This window comes from Rhinopithecus roxellana, chromosome 1 (assembly GCF_007565055.1).
Source record: "Rhinopithecus roxellana isolate Shanxi Qingling chromosome 1, ASM756505v1, whole genome shotgun sequence".
Taxonomy (NCBI): Eukaryota; Metazoa; Chordata; class Mammalia; order Primates; family Cercopithecidae; genus Rhinopithecus; species Rhinopithecus roxellana.
The window spans coordinates 96362659-96385311 of record NC_044549.1 but is presented as its reverse complement, the minus strand read 5'-3'; the positions used below and the strand labels follow the sequence as shown (position 1 = coordinate 96385311).

Genomic DNA, 22653 nt, shown 5'->3' with positions numbered 1-22653 from the left:
TATTCACTGTTTTAAAGAATGTCTACAGTGTATATACACCTCCATATGTCTGCCCTACTTATTTCCTTAGTTCAGCTTCTAGAAATGCAATTGCTGGATTAAAGAATATACATTTAAAATGTTTAAATATATATTGTTATACTGCCCTTTGAAAAGTTGTATTGATTTACACACATACTATGGCTATATTGGTGTGCCTGTTTCCTTAATGCTGAAGACATTATTACTTTTCAAAATCTTATGTTTAATGTTTTAAATATCCTTGATTCAGAATTGGTTCTTGATTTAGGAATTGCTAATTGTTCTTTTTTTGCTATGGAAACAAAAAGGAAATAAACGCCAAAACCAATGAAAAATTAGTATCTAATGAACACCAACTATATACACTTCAATTAAATTAATACTTGAGGATTGGTAGGTAGTTTATTTAATTGAAGGGTTTGGCCCTTACACACTAGTGTATGGTCATGCATATTGGTTTATGAAAACAATACTTGCTGAACTTGACAAAGTGACATATATTAGTATATATTCCTTTGTCTCTGTACTAAAAGTGTTTTCATTTCCAAATAAGACACTATAGCTTTTAACCTACTTGTGAGTAAACACCCTGTTTCAAGGGGCAAACATCTCTAATTGCATAAATAAGACCAATGATAGGCAGTGACTAAATTTTTTGGCTATTTATGCCATTAATATATGTCTTTATTAAGAGTATACTCAATAAATACATTTATAAATAATGTATAAATGAATTTATTTGGAACTGTTAGAGTAAAAAGCATTTCAGATATATGTTTTTTAGATAGCTGACATCTTACCTTTTAAATGACAAAAATGACTTATTTTTAAAAATTTATGGTATAACTAAACAATTCATATGTTTCAATTTCATTAAATAGATAACATAAAATTTGATATAACACTTTATTGGTCACTCAAGGTCATCAATACGGTGATCACATTTTTCACTATTTAACTGATAACTTTGAAACTCATAAGAATCTGTTGGTGTGCAGAATCCTTATACTACTCAGCTATACAGTTCTGTGCTTTTGGTTTTCTCCATGTTCCCTTGCCAGGCAGCCACTTTTCTTCCTGTCATTGTGCCAGCCTCTAGCAGTCCACCAGTACCATTCTTCTTCTGGTTTTCTATTTATAAAAAGCTGTGGGCTAGAAAACCTGATAATAAACACTATTAAGAGCTGCCTACATGATGAGTAAAGGGATGAGGAATAAAGCCCATGGTTTTGGGGCAAATGTTTTATGGGTAGATATTTTAGGTAACTGTCGATCATATTTTCACAATTTTTAACAAGCTTTATTGGGTTGTAGCTAAGTCCTCCTCTGATTCAGTAGGCTATTGGCTGTACGCAAGAGACTAATTGACAGTTTTCATGGAAAAGTGTAGGTTCTTGAGTAATAGCTATTCCTAATTTACTCCAGTTAATTGCCTGGCATTTCTTAGTCCTGTATACACTGAATGTCTTAGTAGAGAAAACTAGTTTTCAAACTTCAGGTCACAGCCCAGTAGGCCCATGAAACCAAAGAGTTTCAACCAATATTTAAAACAAAGCAGAACAGAAAATAGGGGGGCCATGAGGTAAAAACTCTTTACTAGTTATTTACCTGTGTTGCTCCCATTCTCTCATGTCATCACTCGGATATTTACCTGTAATGAGTTTATTCTCATCATTTAAAATAAATAGCTTTAAAATTTGTTTCAATTTCTAATACCGTAAATACTGATATATTTAACCCACATATAACCCTCAGTAATTTTCTAAGAATGTTAAGAAATTCAGAGACTAAAATGTTTCAGAATCACTGATTTAAAAAACTTATTTATTCTTTTCTTTTTATTCTAAAATGTATAATAGAAACAGATTGGTTCTAAATGATTAGTATATCATTCTTTTAATTGGATGTTTTTATTAAAGAGCGCTTTAATGCTATTTATTTTAACCCCAGATCCAACAGTTAAACATAATAAATTACCTTTCTGCCTGCAGAATTAAACTAACAGTTCCTTCTTTGAGATCAAATATAATTGGTGTGTTCCAGTTCTTCGTGCTAAAAGACAAGTAAAATGGATATGTATTAACATTTAAAATAGCAAATACTTTTAAATAAGTAGATAGGTATTCATTTTAAATAAAGTGACTTCAGTTTCATAGTAATTATATACATACTTCTATTACAGCATTTGGTGCATTGTTCTGAAATTATTCATTGATGTGTCTGTATCTCCAACAAAAAAGCAAAGACTCTGTATCCCCAGCAATTAGCACATAATGGGAATCCAATAAATGTTTACTAGAGGTATTACAACACGTGAATTGAGGAATTCTAAGTTTGAGTTCTGCCATTTATCAGCTCTGTGAGTTTGGGCAAGTCATCTAATGATTTCTCATTAAAAAAACAGCAGCAGCATGGCATAATGAAGAGATGATAGCTTTTTGTTAGACATATCTGGATTAGAAATATGGCTTCACCACCTGTCAGCCACTTGATCTTAAGCCTAACCTGCTAAGCATTAGTTTCCTTATTTGTAAAATGGGGATAATGATGACTTGCATAGTGTCTGGCAAACTACCTGTTATAAAGCAGGTACCAGGCAAACAGAAACTATAATAACAGTAATATGATGAACAGGATTATTTTTCCTGCAGACCTCCCAATGTTATTGTTGGGTTGAAATGAAAATATTTCTGTGAAGCATTCTGTAAACCCTAAAATACTATATAAATGTAAGCCATGAACATGCTTATTGAATAAATTGATTAATAAATGAACAAGCAAATCATTTTGTTTTTATAGGGTAACATGAATCAAAGATTTGGGTGGGTAAAGAGAACATTTACAAACAGAAAAACCCATCCTTAAATAATAAAAGTTGTTCCACAGTTTAAAATAAGTTTTATTACTTCTATATATTCTGAATTTCAGTAACTTTCATAAAGCCAGTTCTCTAAATCAGATTAAATCTCATGTTCAAATCCAGAAGATGGAGGAGGGAAGGGGAAGGAAGCAGTGAGTAAGCAAACAGGTAGGCAACTAATCTTGACTAATGCAAAGATTCTGATAATAATTTCAGTAAGTAAATACATGGACAAGGCAAAATAACAAATAAGTAACTGCTAATAATTAGTGATTATTAATTACTGATTATTAATTAGTCTGGGGTTCATAGATATGATAAAGATATATATGCTTTTGCACTTTAGAAAAAATATCACAAAATGCTTTACTAATTAACCTTCATTCTTTGTCAAGAAAGTTGATAAGGAAAGTAGTGATTATGTGAGGGTTTTTTTAATGTCCCCTCAGAAAATATCTGAGATTCCTGACAACTGAGAGATACATAAATGCCATGAAAATATAGACTCCCAAAGCTATAAATGCTGAATAGAACAAGAATATTAATATAATTATCTGAAAAATCAAATGAAAATTTAATATAGAATGCTTATATATTGTTTTCTTTTTCTGGAACTTCTTTTCATATAAACCAGTAAACTACTTGCATGTCTGTTTTTAAAATTATATTTTTATTACTAAAAATGAGCCAACAGTTATTAAGAACTTGGATTCAAATCCCCACTTTCCTTTAGTAACAAAGTCAATAATCTGATGTAAGGCAAGTTATCTAATCATTCTCTATGTCCTTTAGCTTCAGCTTTCAAATCAGAATAATAATAAACATGAAAGACAGTATAACAGTTGCTCAATAAATGACAGTCATTATTATCTAAAATGCTAGTAGGCTTTTAAAACTTTATGAAATACGTTTTCGTGGTGATTCATTCCCACTACTGCATCCTTGCGTTTCATTACCACTGCTGCATCCTGGTATTAATATTTTGTACCTTAATAAATGTCTTGACAGTCAAAGAGGGGAGGCAAGGTTCAATCAGAAAAGAAGAAAAGCAATCTTACATTTGCCACACATTAACTTGTAAGGGAGGCCAGGTGCGGTGGCTCACGCCTGTAATCCCAGCACTTTGGGAGGCCGAGGCAGGCGGATCACAAGGTCAGGAGATAGAGACCACCCTGGCTAACATGGTGAAACCCCCTCTCTACTAAAAATACAAAAAAAAAAATTAGCCGGGCGTGGTGGCGGGTGCCTGTAGTCCCAGCTACTCGGAGGCTGAGGCAAGAAAATGGCGTGAACCCGGGAGGCCAAGCTTGCAGTGAGCCGAGATCGCGCCACTGCACACCAGCCTGGGCAACAAAGCAAGACCCGTCTCAGAAAACAAAAACAAAAACAAAAACAAAAACAAAAAACTTGTAAGGGAAAAGTAGAATGACCAAAAAAAATTAATAGCTGCTAAACTTTGGATATTTTTAAAGGCAACTTTTTGAATACACGTAACACCTAATGATACTAATCCTACAGATTCAAACATTATGTCCTTGCCACTATAGCTAGTAGAATAATGGGGAAGTTATTATGGTGAAATTAAGAGCCTTATCTTCCCTCAAACAAACAAACAAACACTAAACTGAAGAGATCTCTGTTCTCCCCTGCCCCATGAAAATTAATTATTCAAACACCTATATGCATTAAAGTGATTGTATGGTTTTCTCACATTCTATAATCCCTTCCCCACATCTCAACTGCTTAACTTGGTATCTTTTTTGTATTTTCCCAAATTGTTACTGTTCCTCTTTCACTCTCATGTAAGAAAAAAAACAAAAACAAAAACTCAACATAAAATTAAATCACTTATTTCTTTATCCACTCACCTCTGTTTCTTCTATTTCATTACTTCAGATTTGGCTATTTGTCCCAAATTGCAGATTCTGATTAGTAGCAGGTTTACATATAGTGAGTGGGAATTTTAAAATACATAGTTGTAGCACTTGTTAATTAAATACCTTTGTGTTGTGTACTATTAGACTTTAGGATACCAAGATGATGCTATATTTCACATATTTTAATTCATTTATTCATTCAAAAGTATTTATTAAGTACTCACAACACATTGGGCACTGTGCTAGGTGCTAGACATATAGTGGTGAATGAGACATATAGTCTCCATCTCAATTGTATATTCAGTGACTAAACTATAACTATGTAATGTTACAAATAATAAGGACAAAATTTTTTTAAAATCCTTAACTATTTCTAACGCTTGAAAGCATCATAGTGGTTACATGAGTTTTCTGGATAGTTGAGGAATCAACTGGTAGCATGCTAGAGCCAGCTTGTACTAGTTACTAAGTTTTCAAGAATTTTGTAAGCCAACTGTTAAATAAAGCCATTATTTATTATTTGAGACAGGGTCTCACTCTGTTGTCCAGGCTGGAGTGCAGTGGTAGGGTCACAGCTCACTGCACCCTAGGCCTCCTGGGCTCAAGCAATCCTCCAGTCCCAGCCTCCTGAGAAGCTAGGACCACAGTGCACACCACCATGCCCAGCTAATTCAAAAAATTTTTGTAGAGATGGGGTCTCACTGTGTTGCTTATGCTAGTCTCAAGCTCCTGGACTCAAGCAATCCTCCTGCTTTGGTCTCCAAAAGTGCTGGGGTTACAAGCATGAGCCATTGCACCTCACCTGACTATTAACTGTTGATGTACAAACCTTATTAGATCTATTTTCACTGTTCGAAGTTCACTTTCTCTCACTTCCTGGTTTGAGGTAGTTCAGGATAGCTGAGGTTTCGAGAAAGTTAAGCTTAAACCAAACCATGCTGATATGAAATCTTGAAAATAAACTCCTCAGCATAGACAAAACTCTGAATTTTTAAGAAATGCAAGATGCTTACGAGAACACGTAACATTGAAGAGATGTTGAAACAACTAAGTGTGCGTAGTTCAAAGATGCTTTAATGACTCTATCACGGAATTCCAGTAAATCCACTGCATCATTAAGAACATTACGAACCTAAACAAGAAAAAATAAAATGCCAACAAACATCATTAAAACATATCCAAATTTTATTTACATAAGTTAGCAAGATTTTGAAACACAAAAAATTCAATGCACTACTGATTACCTAATCATATAAAAAAGAATGTAATAGAAACTAGGCATAAGATAGTATACCTAATATTTAAAAAACCAACCAACAAAGTAGAGATACAGAAAATCTCTTAGAAATAAGTAGAAAAAGACCACAGAGATTTCTAACTTGCAAGCCAAACTTAATGATGTAGCAATGGAGTGATATAAAAAATATTCCAACACTGAGATATAGTCAAAGGAGGGTGGCATATTGAAGTTGGAAAGATTCTATGTGATTTCTGGCCAAACCGGTAAGAATATCTCTTTTTGGGGTTAGATTTTACTTAAAAATATACATTCTAAAAGAAGAGACATAATTGCTTTAAAAATCAAAAGTGGGGTAGGAGGTACTGGTAAACAAACCAACTGCATGGTGAAGAAGCCAAGCTGCAAGGAATGGGGAAAGAAATTTTCATATGCAAAAACACAGAGACAGTGTCTAAAAAAGCCAAGCAGCAACTAACAGAGAGAGATTTGCTTATGACAGTCAGATTTATCATAAAAGTTTGTAACAGACTATTTTGCAAGGATTTTAATATTTGGCAGTATTGGACAAAAATCTTGACGTTAATGAACAAAGTGCAAGAAATTAAGAAAAACGTTGAGCAAATTAAATTTACCTAATCTCTGCCCAATACCAGAATGGGTATGGCAGTATAGTAAGAGGTGAAAAATAGAGGAAAAAGACGTAATTATACCTACAAATTAATACTGCTTTAAGTTCTCCTCAAAATGTTACCATTTTTCTAAATATAATGTGACAATTATAATATTAATGAACAATGAAAGGGTATGGAAAGAAAAACAGGATGGTAAATCAAACTTCTTATAAGTACTTCAAAGAAGTACTTATGCCTACCAGACACTGCCATGATCTAAATGTTTGTGTCTTCAAAATTCATATTTTGAAACCTAATCACCAGTATGACAGTTATCAGCAGGTGGAGGCTTTGGAAGGGTATGAGCCCTTATGAATAGGATTAGTGCTCTTATAAAAGAGGCCCCAGAGAGCTGCCTTACCCACTGTACCAAGCAAGGACACAGCAAGAAGGCACTATATATGAATTAGAAAGTGGGCCCTTGCCAGACCCTAAATCTGCTGGCACCTTGATCTTGGACTCCCAGCTTCCAAAACTGTGAGAAATAAACTTCTGTTGTTTACAAGCTACCCAGATTATGGTATTTTGTTACAGCAGACCAAACAGAATAAACAGGTATGTTTTTTTTTTTACTATCTGCTGTTTAACTCCCATCTCCACCAAAATATTGACCCAGCAATCTCATTTCTAGAGTTCCATCCCAAAGATAAACAAGCAAAACTATAAAATACCATATGCACAGACTATCACTACAGCACTATTAGTAATAGCAAAAGACTGGAAATAGCCCAAATGTCTATTGATAAGGGACAGGTTGTATAAACTGATATAGTCACACATATAGAGACATAAAGTGTCTATACATACAGCTATAAAAAGGAATGAGGAAGATCTATAGATGTCCATGAGATATAGTAAAGTAAAAAAATGTGGCCAGGCGCGGTGGCTTACGCCTGTAATCCCAGCACTTTGGGAGGCCAAGACGGGCGGATCATGAGGTCAGGAGATCAAGACCATCCTGGTTAACACGGTGAAACTCCGTCTCCACTAAAAATACACAAAATTAGCCGGGTGTGGTGGCGGGCGCCTGTTGTCCCAGCTACTCGGGAGGCTGAGGCAGGAGAATGGTGTGAACCCAGGAGGCGGAGCTTGCAGTGAGCCAAGATCGCGCCATTGCACTCCAGCCTGGGTGACAGAGTGAGACTCCGTGTCAAAAAAAAAAAAAAAAGGCAACATGCAGAACAGCGTGTATAGTATGATACCTTTTATCTAAGAAACGGAAGAATATGAAGATATGGATTTGCTCACATTAAAAAAAAAACAAGAAATCTTAAACAGTATTCAGTAATATATTATTAGAATAATATTAATATTGTTATTTTCAAACTATATTTGGGGACATAATGTTTTTAGGAACCACAATTTTCTGGTCAGAGAAGCGCTGCTCTTAAAAAATCAAGAGTAAAACCCTATAATCTTGCATTTAAATTAGAAACCTCAGCATAAACTTGTGATGTATTTTTATCTGTCAAAAACGAAAACATTTCTTCCCAGTGTAGGCTCAAGTACAAAGAAAAAAGAAAAAAAAATTTGTCTAGAAGTAATGATCAAATCAGTAGCAATGAACACACATTATTTACAGATCTGACTGTGGTCTGTACAAAAGAAGCCTGAAACATCTTGTCACACCAGAAAGCAAGGAAGCTATTGAAATCAGTCAAAAGAACATAGGAACCAACTGGCCAAAGATGAGACAATTTGAGCATTATAGAGAATAACCACGATGGGTTGAAACACACAGAAAATGTTAAAATCTACAAGTTTATAATGATAACATCAATGACAACAAAAAAGAAATTTACTGGGCATGCTAGGAAACCAACTTATTTGAAAGTTGGCAAATAGGAAAATAATTCTGCATTTGTTACCATTCCCCATAGGGTAACCTAATGGTTGAGGAGGCAAACAAAGTCTTTTATAGGAGAATTCTAGCTAATAAATGTGGAAGGAATGATAGAATTACAATGTTACTATTTCACAACCCCCAATGAAAAATAGGTCTAAACAACTATCATTAATGGCAGCTAAAGGCATTAAGGTAAAAAACCCAGTGGGAAACTATATGATAGATGAATCAGGTTTCTAATACCTGAACACACTGATCAAATCTTAACATCACTAAAAGAGAGATAAGCAGACATATGTGCCTCCTGATGTGATGCAACAGGAAGTGCATAGCATCACCTAAGGCTCTAAATCCAATAACCAGTCTAGAAGAAACACAGGATAAATGAACATATTAATTGTAATCAAGGCCGGGCGTGGTGGCTTGTGCCTTTATTCCCAGCACTTTGGGTGGCTGAGGTGGGTAGAGTTCAAAACTAGCCCAGGCAACAAGGTGAGACCCTGTCTCTACAAAAAACAAACAAACAAAAATTAGCTAGGCGTGGTGGCAGACGCCTGTGGTCCCAGCTACTCAGGAGGCTGAAGTGGGAGGATCGTTTGAGCTTGGGAGGTCAAGACTACCGTGAGCCGTGACTGTGCCACTGCACTCCAGCCTGGGTGATAAAGTGAGACCATGTCTTGAAAAAATAAATACATAAATAAATAAATAAAAATAAATAAATAAATGCAATCATACCACAAAGATGGAATCAGTCAAATACAGAATGTGGGAAATTCAACAGAATAACCTGGTTCCTTTAACAAATAAATTGTAAGTAAATAAATAAGAAGAAGTTGTTTCAGATTTTAAAAGACTTAAGAGACAAATTAACTGAATGTAATGTGGGGCTTTATTTCCTGATAAAAACAAACCAACTAGAAAAACATATTTAGAAAATAATTGGGGAAATGTGATCTGTTACTGTAGAAAGACGTTAGGAAAAGACTGGGGAAATGTGAATGTTACTATGGTAATGTTAAAATGAAAATAGTTCTTATCTTTCAGACTGTTTAAAAAGAACTTAAAAAACAATTCCAGAACTAGTGGTGAAGAAAAAGACATGAATATTTTTGCTCACCTCTTCAAAGCGTAGGAGGAATGACTGTAAAGAGGGGAGTAGTCTGATATCAAGTGTTTCAAAGGAGCTAGAGTTTTTTAGGGAAGAGGAGGTTATTGTGGTCTAGAATCAGCAAGGAGGAGTAAGGAAGACATCTAACCAGATCCAGTGATATGCGGCGCATCAAAGAAAAACACCTCTACTTGAGAAGGCTGGAGGAAAAACACTGCTCTCAGTAGTCGGCTGCTTTTTGTTTGTTTGTTTGTTTTGAGACGGAGTCTCGCACTGTCTCCTGGGCTGGAGTGCTATGGCGTGATCTCCGGCTCACTGCAACCTCCACGTCCCAGGTTCAAGCTAGGACTCTTCCGCCTCAGCCTCCTGAGTAGCTGGGATTACAGGCGTGTGCAACCACACCCGGCTAATTTTTTTGTATTTTTAGTACAGACGGCGTTTCACCGTGTAAGCCAGGATGGCCTCGATCTCCTGACCTCATAATCCACCTGCCTTGGCCTCCCAAAGTGCTGGGATTACAGGCGTGAGCTACCGTGCCGGCCAGTAGTCAGTCACCTGTTGTTAATTAGCACAAGAATGCTTTTAGTGAAAGGGCTGAACTTTGTCTGCAAGGCCACAGCTATATGACTGCAGGTTGTGTACTGCACAACTCTGGGTCTATGTGAATGGTGCCCTCTGGAATTGAACAGGCCGCTGACTGCAGGTGGTGTCTTCAAATTTCCTAGGTCTACAACTACACATATGAAGCCCCATGTAGCAGGCGGCTGTAGAATTTTTAGGTCTCCTTTCAGGATGGAGAGAAAGGAGCTACCTCATAGACCCCCAGGCTCTGATTTCAAACAGAAACTTGGATCTAGTCCCTTGTCTCACTTCAAGTATTAATACTTTCAGTTTCCTTAGCCAGCAGGAGCAACTTTCCTCACTGCCTTTCCCTGCCTGCTTCTGGACCTGGAGTAGATCTGAGACTCTACACTGCATTTTTGTTCTGTTTCTGGTCCACAGAGATCTTTATCTTGTTTTTGAGGCCAGATGAGTCTTTTATATATCTACATATTTAAATCTTTTGGTGCCAAAAGTATGTCTCTTTCTTCCATGTATGAATTAACACCATTTTCATGAGAAGTCTGAGCTCCCAGAGATTTTTTTTTTAAAGATCCAAAATGCCATCTTCTAGAAACAGTTTAAAGCTAATAGAATGATATAAAAATGTTAAAGGGAAATTATATGTTAGTTTCTTTATAGCAACATGCTATCTAGTCAAACTGCTTGCAAACTTTCCTAAACAAACAGGTTTAAGAAAATTCAACATTTAAAAATCCAATTGTATAGGCCTCTAACATTATTAAAATTATAGATTTCTTAAGATCCATATTTGCCTAAAGCCTCACATGGGGGAGTGTCCCTTTCTGTGAATCTGGTACACCTGAACCAAACCAGAATAAAGCATCCTAGCCATAATAACAAAAACTAAAGACACTCTAGTAATTGCTGTTATAGTTTCAAAACTATGGCAAATTCCACATCAGAAATGTTATGTGCTGAATTTTATTTTACTTTATTTTATTTTTTATTTTTTGAGACAGAGTCTCGCTCTGTCGCCCAGGCTGGAGTGCAATGGCTTTGATCTCGGCCCACTGCAACCTCCGCCTCCAGGGTTCAAGAGACTCTCCTGCCTCAGCCTTCTGAGTAGCTGGGACTACAGGCGCGAACCACCACACCCAGCTAATTTTGTGTATTTTTAGTACAGACGGGGTTTCACTATGTTAGCCAGGCTGGTCTTAACTCCTGACCTTGTGATCCACCCGCCTTGGCCTCCCAAAGTGCTGGGATTACAGGCGTGAGCCATCACGCTCGGCCTCTGCTGAATTTTAAAATACACCGATTACTCTGTTCAATTCAGGGCAGCTCCAGGATTAATCTCTCCTGATATTCGCATCACCTAATTCTTCTGTGTGATCACAATATTTAGACTCCTCAGATTGACATAAGTCTAAACATTCTGTTTGCACATTTGCAAAACACTCATTTAATCCTATACATAGCTATAATCATAATCATAGCAATAGCTATCATTTATTTTTGTTTTACATGTATTATCTCATTTCATCTTCAAAATTACTCTATTATTAGCTCTTATTTTTACAAGACATAAAGTGTCCGGTAAGAATTAGACACCTTTGAATTTTGATGACTATTAAAAGCCAAATTTGTATCCTATCCTAAAGTTAGAGTGGCAGGAAAGAAATTGGGATACTAGAAATGCCTCACCCTTTGCACCCGCAGGCTTTCCCTCCTAGGCACTTCCTTCTAACAAAGACATCAACAGATCTCTTTTGGAAAGAATTATCCACTGGGCTGCTTCCTGGAGGCAAGAGGCAGATTAAGAAACTTTTTCACTACAGGCTATTGTGTCCCACAAAAGCTGAGGTCCAGGGAGACGGTAGGGCAAGTAAGTCTACTGTAGGAAAACAGCACCAGCAGGTCAAGGTGTAGATTTAACAATTGTGACTCAATATGATCTCTGGTTTCTGAGTCAATGAAACACGGATAAACCAAAAGCCAACAAAGCTTCTAAGGAAACTGTAAAATTCTAAATTGGGCAAACAAAAACAATTGTGATTGTTTAGTCTCATTGAAATCCTGTGACTCCACCTTGCAACAAAAGTGGGCTGTTAAAAAGTACAGCCCTCAGAAAGGGAATCCTCCCAAATGTCCAGGGAGATCTTCCCAGAAAGGCAAACTGGAGTTAACAAACTGACCAAGCAACTACTTTGTTGCTAAAAACGTTCTCAGGATATTCTTGGGGTAAAACCAAAGAAAATGACTGGAGGCGAGCCTCAATCAATTCATAGGTTTATTTTGCCAAGGTTGGGGATGTGCCCAGGAAAAAGGAACACAAAATCACAGGAACATCTGTGATCCATGCTTTTTCCAAAAAGGGTTTGGAGAGCTTCAATATTTAAAGAGAAAAAAAAGTGGGCAGGAGGGGAAAAGGGAAAGAGAAGAGAAGAGAAGAGAAGAGAAGAGAAGAGAAGAGAAGAGAAGAGAAGAGAAGAGAAGAGAAGAGAAGAGACGAGACGAGGAGAGGGAGGGTATGGTCATATTCTTGTGAGGCTTTGATTAGAGCTCACTGAATGCACATGTTGCAAATGAAAAGAGGTACAGGGATAGTCAACTATGCATTCCCCTTGCAGTGAATCTGAATTTTTACAAAAGATAAACACAGAGTAGAAGAAGCAGTGAAATATGCATTGTCTCTGGTGAGCAGAGGGATGACTTCTAGTCTTGTCTTTCTCCCATACCTGTGAAGATAAGCTGTTAATTTACATTGTTAGGGTGAAATTCAACAGAACTCTGTTGTAGGGTAAAGATCTTGGGGCCTACAGGGAATTTACTTGTAAGCATATTGCAAGGGAAGCCCTCTGGGGAGGTATGTGTTCTATCTTTGCAGCTATCTACTTAGGAACAAAATGAGAGGCAGTTTTGCATGACTTAGTTCTCAAGCTTACCCTTGCCCTTTGACATAATGAGTTTGGGGTCTCAAGATTTTTATTTTCCTTTCACACTCACCAGGTGGATTTTAGCTATAAGTGGATAATCACTGTGTGTTGTTTTCCTTTCTCCCCTTTTCCAAATTGTTTTCATTGCAGCCACCCTCTTTTCCCTTAGCCATTGTAAACTGGGAATATGGAGAGTGGGAGGGGAGGGGAGAAGAATTAAAATACATATTTATGTATAGTTTTCCAAACCAGAGAGTTGGAGCTGGATGCAATAACCGTAGAGTCTAGGTTATCTTTTTTTAGAAAGGGGATGGGTTTGTTTTCAATCACATATGAAATAGCTGCATGATAAATTAGTATATTTCTGAGCCATATATATGAGTAGGTTGAATATATATCCATATATATGAATAAAGGAAGTTTGTAAGGTGACTCCCAATGATCCCTGCCTCCTGGTATTCACACCCTTGAGCAAATGTCTCTATTTAGTGTGGTTTGGACCTAATAGCTTGCTTCTAGTAAATAGAATATGGCAAAAGTGATGAGACGTCACTTCTGAGCTCAGGTTATAAAAAACTGTGACTTATGTCTTGCTTGCACTCTCTCTGGCCCTTCTTGCTTGCTCTGCTGAAGCAAACCACCAAGTTGTGAGCTGCCCTATGAAGAGGCCACATACAAAGAACTGAAGGAGACCTCCAGTCAATAGTCAAGAAAACACTGAGGCCCGCAGGTGCAAATGACACTGATGAACGGAATCTTGCCAACCATCATGTCAGTGAGCTTGAAAGCAAATCTTTCCCCAGTTGAGCCTTCAGATAAGACTAAAGTCCCAGCCAACACCTTGTTTGCAGCCTTGTGAGACTGAAACAGGGGACCCAGCTAAGCTATGCCTGGATTCCTGACTCACAGAAAAGGAGAGATAATAATTGTTGCTGTTTAAGCCACTATGTTTAGGGTTATTCATTATGCAACAATAAATAACTAACACACTATAGCTGCTAAACTGCTCAAGGATAGACTATAGCATATACCTATCTATCATTTTTTGTCTGCCCAGAATCAAATGACATCTTTTCTCATAAATATACATCGATTTTCCTTTAGGAAAACATTCCTTCCACTATTCTCAGTGACTGGCTAGATGGGATTGACTCATTTTCCCCTGCCTCTCCCTGAGTAAATACACTTGACTCAGGCTCAGCATATGAAATCCAAGGCTGAGATTTCTCCTGGAATTACTAGGGGAAAAAAAGCACTCTTTTCACTGAACTTGAAGTTGGTAGAATGTCAGTCTGGAACTACCAAGGCCACAAAATAGAGCCTTTCTGAAAACTAAGACAATTGCAGAGAAAAGAAGAGTCAAGGAAGAGAAAGAGACGAAGTCCTCTAGGCATTATTTAAGCCTCTGAACCAATAATGCCTCTTAAGTCAGTCTATCTCTTAACTTCACATGAATCAATAAATTTCCTTTTTTTCCTTTATTTTTCACTTTAAATCAATTATAGCTGAATTTATGAAAAAAATTTCAAGGAAATAATTTAGGGGGTCCATAAAACCAAGGACCAAATCTGTCTTGTTCACTACTGTATTCCTCATTGTTTAACCCAATGCCTGGCAAGTAGGGATCACTCAATAGATATCCATTGAATGAGTGAATAAAATCATTCTAAAAAGAAACAGTGAATAGGCCTAACTTAGCAAAAATGCAGTCAAATGTTTTATAACATGGAGAAAGTAAAACCTCTTTAAAAAATAAAAATAATGTTCTAGTTTAAAACTTTAAAAAATTATCTATAAATATTATTTTAAACACAAAGATAATTTAGATTAGATAAGCCATTTAAGCATTTCCACGGTTCATCTTATTTCACATAAAAATCCTCTCATCACTAGGATAATTTCTTTTTATTATGAAAGAAGAACTCCTCTTTCTAGATATAGTCTTATGTTGGGGCATTTCTGTAATTAAGGCTAGAACATTTTAGCACTACTATATTAGCTATAAATATAATATTATACCCCAATTAGTTGATTAGAACTCACAATGGATTCCATGTCATATACAGAATATTATAATGGTTTAGATCCTAGGTTAATTAGAAGAAATATATATTAAACCATCATCTGGATCCTAAATCCTTCTTAAAGGAAACACAGAAGATGGAGGGCATGTCAAATCACACCATGGAGATACAATCAGCCCAGTCCAGACTGAGAAACTCTACCAGACAGATAACTTGGCTCTTCAACAAACAAACTGCAGGGCAGGATACAGAGATGGAAGGGGACTCTACAGATGAAAAGAGACTCAAAAAATATATCAGCCAATTGCAATATGTAAAATTGGATCCTGATTCAAACAAAGTTTTGTGGCATGTAGGAAACAACTGGACATTTAAACACTTTGTGGATATTTGATAATGTTAAGAAACTGTTATTTTATATGATATGATAATGGTAGTGTGGTTATGTTAAAACAGAGTCCTTATCTTTTAGTTATATATACTAAAATATTTACAAATGAAATACAATGTCTGAATTTGGGGAACAAGGAAAGTAGACAGGACATGGACCGGGCAGGCTGAAGCATGAATTGGTGATTACTGGGGCCGGGTGATGAGCACATGGGGATTCAATATACTACTCTGTGTGTGTTTTAAATTATCTAAATAAAAAGTTTTATAATTTTAAAATAAATAAGCAGAATAAAGAAAAAGTATAACATACCTAATTATTAGTAATCTAGTGACAATATTATCACTAGATAATATTGGATATGTGGGTTAACAGAATATTTGAATAGACCTGCCCATGCTTCTACATTTTTATAGTAATAATATGAATTATGAATACTGAAGATAGAGGCAATTGATACAGGCAAAAGGAAGAAGAGAAAGGTTGAATCCTTCTTTTTCAGAGGATTTCTATTGACACATTGCACTTTGATCTTCTCCTTATACCTTTCTTCAATTAATTATTAATATATTAAGGGCAAGGCACTGGGCTAGAGGCCCTGAAAGAGAGACAAAGATGAGCCATGAGGATACTTGTGCCCTCCCACTGATGACTTTTGACCTGTAAAACGTTTCTCCCTACTTCCCATTGCCACATCCCAACCTCCTTGTATTTATCTACAAAATATTTCACTTCAAAATTTTCTTCTGATGGGATTGAGGATACACTATTATGGCACTATGGCATACTGAATATTTTAAGCTAAAGGAATTTGATAAAACAAGAGCAGCAGGAGGTCAGTCTGACCTTCCCCAACTCTTCTTCTCTCACACAGGTCATAAAACCTAGAAAGGATTTTCTGACCTTTTCCTGAAGCAGGTCATAAGACTCTCATGTGAGAGGTACCCTCCCTATACCCAGAGGAAAGTTACATCCTTATTTCTGAAGACACAGGGACACAGAGAAGAATCTAAACATGCAGGTCTTGCTAAATTTTCCCCAGCTTATTACCACTAGATCATACCTTTTTTGGCCTATTGCATATCGCCACAACTGTTTACTCTTCATCAAACGTAGCGTAAAAGCACACAGGCTTAACTGTTTCTTCAGATCTACATTTCTTCAGGAAGGCTCCGGTGTCATGTAAAACTTACATCAAATCAGTTTATATGCTTTTTTCTTGTTAATATGTCTTTTGTTATAGGGACCTCAGTCATGAGCCTAGGATGGGTAGAGATATTTTTCTTCCCCTACACTTCTTAATTCCTAATAAGAACTTCCTATACCATTTTCCCATTTTGACTCTCCTTAGGTAATTCTTAAAATAAATTTTTTTAAAAAAAATCAGGTTAAATAAGTTCATCCAATTACAAATAAGTAAAACAATTAACCCTGTCAGTAACTGGCAGATTAGGCCTGCCTTGGATTCAGCTCCAGGAGTCAAATCCAATATGCTCCTATTTGTTACAGCTTTTTCTCTCCTTCCCTCACTGAATCCACATATTTCCTCAGTGTTTCCAATTTCACCATATTTGTACTAAATGCATAACCGAGTAGCTTTGGCATTCAGGTTCTATATCTGTGAAAGGTTTTTATGTCAGAGAAAGTGACTAATGGCATAGTTAAAATATTTCTAATGTGACTGAATTTTTATAAGCTTGACTAAATATAATTAATGAAAATAATTCCATATTCTGTACAGTTAACTAATATGAAAAGAAGCAGGTTTAATCAATCTTGGAACATAATCATACCTGCATGGCCCTTCTTTTAGTTAATGTTACTTGAAAATTTTTCCACTCCCAATGTTGTTCCACCACATGTGCAAAAACAACATGTCCATTTCCACAGGCTCCAGCAATCTGAGTGCCATCAATAGACCACGCAATATTAAATATGCTGCCAGTGTTCGGTTTTTCTAATGCATATGACCACTAGGGGAGAAAAAAACAAGAAAAAAATGGACTTATTGAAAAACATTTTTAGGAAGTTTTAAATCAGGCACATGACAATATATTAAGATCATTTTTAAAAGAATATCAGTTCTGGAATTATTAAAATATTTTTCTTACTAAAATTACAGTGTACTGAACGGAAAATACAGATGTAATTGTTAAAGTCCACAGTAGAACATCATGATAAAACAGTGTATGAAATATCTCAAGAACTGTAAAAAACCCACATCATTTCAATGTTTACTATTCCTTTTCAGTAATAATACTTAATAGGTAAACACAAAGATTCTGTAGAAAAAACAAAGACATCTTATTATTCATTCTTAATATATAGTCTCTACATCTAAAAAAAATCTCATTACAATATTTTAAGAATGTCACAAAAAAATTGAAACTCAACACACAATGTAACTAAAATAGCTCTGACACACATCCTAAGTCATGAGATTACATGAAACTGGATCTATTTCTTTTCTTTTCTTTTTTTTTTTTAACAGACTGCAGTAAGTATAACCTCTCCTAGAACCTATCTATTTGAGAAAGTTATTTAGAGATATCAATAAGCATTAAATAGGACAAAAGAGATTCTTGTGTGTGTGTGTATAAGTAAGACATAAGAAAAAAGCAAACTTTTTAATACATGGTATTATATGCACTTGTTTCATTTTTCAGATGCAGCATATGCTATTTGCTAGGATGATTAATTTGACTAAACTTATATACATATTCTCTTCATATTCTCTTTCCATTTCTCCAGCCTTACAGCGTATAATCACAGTCTTGATTTTGTTGTTGTTGCTCTTGGCTGGAGAGAGAGAGAGAGAGAGAGAGAGAGAGAGAGAGAGAGAGAGAGAGAGAGAGAGAGAGATACATAGATAGATAGAATTTGTTTGTTTGTTTTACATTATTTTTTTCCAGAAATACTCATTATTAGCTACAGGCTCACTCTGACAACTAATCTGGGGGAATGGAAAAATATAAAGATTTACTAATTGATACTATTACAAAACAAGAATTTAAAATTCCTAATAAAAGTTCATACATAACAAAAACATACTGAAAGTCTCTTTGACCCCTTGCTGACACTCTTTTACAACTCTCCCCACCCTCCAGCTTTAGAGCCACTAACTGTTGCTTTAATGGCTTCAGTAAAGGCCTAATAATAAAGTTATCAAGGAGAAGATAATGAACAAACCATAACCTTTGCTTCATCAGCAGTATGAAAATACTAGAAACTTCCTTTTCAAAAATTAAGAATCAATTAAAAAAAGAATACATATAATATTTGAAGTCATCTTTTGAAAATAACTGTAGAAGACTGGGAACTTCAAAGATGCTAATAACCTGCTTTGGGCAATAAAATGAAATTAATTCATTTGTGTTTGACAAAAAAGAATTATGAAACACTACATGAATACTATTTTACATAAAGATTAAAAGTGGTTGGTAATGACAAATGAGTCTTGATATATTAACATATAGGCTTATGGCATATCTCTCTTTCTAAATCTAGTCTATCCTCATGGTGTAGAAGAAACAGAGATCTTAGTTTAATTTCTATTTTAAAACCATACATTCATATAACACTCCTTCCTTAACCATGGGGATAAGTCATAATCTCTGGGAGCTCAGTGTCATCGGCTAACTATTAAGACAATTATACAACCTTGTCTTAGCCTCTAAACCAGCTTCTCCTAGTTTGGCTTGTTATATTCATAAACTAATTATTTTCTTTTGCACTTTTTATTTCTTTGAATTTCAAACATAAACTTAAGTAGGAATAATAATACAAAGCAGTGGTTTTCAAACTTTAGTGTGCATCAGAGTTACCTAGAAGGATTGTTAAAATGGATTCCTGGGCCCGACCCCAGAGTGTCTGATTTAGTGGATGTGGGCTGGGGTCAAAAAACTTGTATTTCTAACAAGCTCCCAGAGGGTCCTGAAGCTACTGGGCCAGTGACCACACTTTGAGAATGACTGGCATAATAGACCCCCATTTACCTGTTACCCAGTTTCCAACAATTATCAACTAATGGCTAATTCTCATCTCCTCTGTACCACCATCCACTTCTCCATGGCCCAGATTATTTGAAGCAAATCCCTATCATATCATTTCATCAATAAATATTTCAGTACATAGTCGTCCCTTCTTATCCACAGGGATAGGTTCCAAGACCCCCAGTGGAGGCCTGAAACCACAGATAGTTCTGTACTGTCTATTTAACACTATGAACAGATTTATTTTTCCTCCTTCACAATTTCATGGATAGAAGATTCATTTTTACCATAGATGTTAGCAACCTCAGCATACCATCTTTTTCTAATTGAGAACTTTCACCTTTTCACTTAAAGGAAGCACTTTATGGATTCTCTGTGGCACACTGAATTGCTAGCATCCTTACTCTTGTGCTTTGGGGCCATTATTAAGAAAACTAAGGGTTACTTGAACACATGCCCTGAAATACTGTGACAGTAGATCTGACAACTAAGCCAGCTACTAAGTAACTTACGGGTGGGTAGTGTATACAGAGTGGATATACTGGACAAAGGGATGACTCATGTCCTGGGAAAACAAAGTAGAATGGCTTGAGATTTCATCATGCTGCTCAGAACAGTGTGCAATATAAAACTTATGCATTTTTATTTCTAGAATTTCCCTTTAATATTTTCAGATCATGGTTGCCTATAGGTAACTGAAAAATCATGAAAGCAAAGCCACAGACAAGGAAGAACTACTATATATCACTAAAAAGATAAAAGACTTTTTAAACCCAACTTCAATACCATCATTAAGTCACTGTTCGAAATTTCCCAATTGCCATTTTTTTTCCAATTTGTTTCCAGTTTGTTTCAATTAAGATGCAAATCAGGTAGAACCACTATGTTTGATGGGTAAGATCTATATGTTCTCCTTCCACATCTTTTTACCCTTGTAATTTTTTTTTTTTTTTTTTGAGACAATATCTTGCTCTTTCATCCATGCTGGAGTACAGTGATGCAATAGCTTACTCTAGCCTCAATCTCCGGGCTCAAGTGATCCTCCCACCTCAGCATCCTGAGTAGCTGGAACCACAGGTGCATGCCAAGACATTGGGATTTTTATTTTTAGTAGAGATGAGGTTTATGTTGTACAGGCTGCTCTTGAACTCTTGAGCTCAGGTGATCCTCCTGCTTTGGCCTCCAAAAGTGCTGGGATTACAGGCATAAGCCACCATGCCTGACGTCCCCTTGTAATTTTGTGGTTGTTGAAAAAACTGGGTCGTATGTCCTATAAAATTTCCCAGTCTGGATTTTGGCTTCTGCATTCTCATAGTGTTATTTAACATTTCCTCTGTCTCCTTTATTTCCTGTAAATTAGTAGTTAGATTTAGAGTCTTGATCAGATTCAGGTTCCATATTTTTGGCAAGAAAACTTCATAGGTGATGTTGTATACTGTTGCAATTTGTTAAGTGAGGTATTTAAGTTAGGTTTTGTGTGGCACAGTGAGGAACATTCATGGAAAGATTAGGTTTACTACTCATAGGTCTAAGCGAGAAGGCAGAGCCAATGGGAAGGTGTGGGGTGTCATCAAGAACATGAACGCTCAACCAGCAGATGGGAAGCAAGAGAGAGAGGGTGAGACCTTCAGGTGGAAGTTTTTATTGGTGTGCAGGGTGTTACCTAGGTGGGTTTCCCCTGGCGACCCCTAGGTGGGGTTGATTGAAGGGAGCACAAGGATAAGCATGGGAACTTGTGGATTACATTATCAGGTTCCTAACACTTAAAAGTAGAAGGTGATCAAACAGTTCGGGGTATGGGGCCTTATCTATCTAGAAGATAAAATGCAAACTAGATGGAGACTATCTCAGAATAGGTGGGTCAAAAGTCAGGGACAAGACAACAAAATGGATGCTGGGACAGCATTACATGAATAAGAGTAATGACATGTACTTCCAGTAGGAAGCAATTAACATCTGTTGCCTTTCTTCTTATGCTTTTAGTAAATAACGATCATTGCCTACATCTACTAATTCAGTAGGGCTGCAAAATGGGCAATCTTCTAATCTTTTCTTCACTTACTAACTACAATAGTTTTAGAAAAAGAAATATCTTCTCATCACCTATTTGGTTACCCTGGGGTATATATATCAAAGGCAGGATAAATTCTTTATTATTTCCAGTTAGTTGCCATCATGTGTTGCTTAATGAAGGGGATGCATTCTGAGAAATGGGCTATTAGGTGATTTCATCATGTGAACATCATAGTGTGTACTTACACAAATATAAATAATATAGCACCTAGACTATATGGTATAGCCTATTGCTCCTAGGCTACAAACCTATCAAGCGCCTTACTGTACCAAATACTATAGGAAACTGTCACACAACGATAGTAGTGTACCTAAACATACCTAAACACAAAAAAAGGGATAATAAAATACAGCATTAAAACATAAAAAATGGTATACCTGTATATGACACTTACATGAATGGAGCTTGCAGGTGTGGAAGTTGTTCTGGGTGAGTCAGGGAGTGAATGGTGAGTGAATGTGAAGGCCTGAAACACTACTGCATACTACTATCAATTTTATAAACACTGTATACTTAAGCTACTAAATTCATTAAAAAGTATTTTTCTTTCTTCAATAACAAATTAACTTCAGCTTACTATAACTTTTTAAATTTATAAACCTCTTAATTTTTTAAACTTTTTGACTCTTGTAGTAACACTAAGCTTAAAATAAAACATGTTGGGACAGCTGTATAAATATATTTTCTTTATATCCTTATTCTTTATGTTTTTGTCTATCTTTAAAATTTTTTGTTTTGTTTTTTACTTTTTAAACTTTCTTGTTAAAAACTAAGATATAAACACACACATTAGCGTAGGACTACGCAGGGTCAGAATCGTTAATATTACTGTCTTCCACCTCTACATCTTGCCCAAAGAAAGGTCTTCAGGGGCAATAGCATGCATGAAGCTGTCATCTCTTATGATAACAATATCTTCTTCTGCAATACCTCCTGAAGGACCTGTGTGAGGCTGTATTACAGTTAACTTCTTTTTTAAATTGGAGTACACACTAAAATAACAATAAAAAGGATAGTATAAGAAATATATAAACAAGTACCACAATCAT

The 22653-nt window shown here is 36.0% G+C and overlaps 1 protein-coding gene across 6 annotated transcripts in view; it reads right to left on the bottom strand.

Moving 5' to 3' along the window:
• IFT80 (intraflagellar transport 80) overlaps positions 1 to 22653 on the bottom strand; it is a 138116-nt gene that overhangs the window by 45421 nt on the left and 70042 nt on the right. For all 6 annotated transcript variants that reach the window (XR_004056691.1, XR_004056692.1, XR_004056693.1 and 3 more), the window contains 3 exons: positions 17332 to 17511; positions 5772 to 5890; positions 1999 to 2073 (listed from right to left, as the gene is read on the bottom strand). Coding sequence is in view for 3 of the 6 variants with exons in the window: in XM_030928156.1 (XP_030784016.1) it covers positions 1999 to 2073; positions 5772 to 5890; positions 17332 to 17511 (374 nt within the window). In the remaining 3 variants the exon portion in view is untranslated. The remainder of the gene's footprint in view (positions 1 to 1998; positions 2074 to 5771; positions 5891 to 17331; positions 17512 to 22653) is intronic.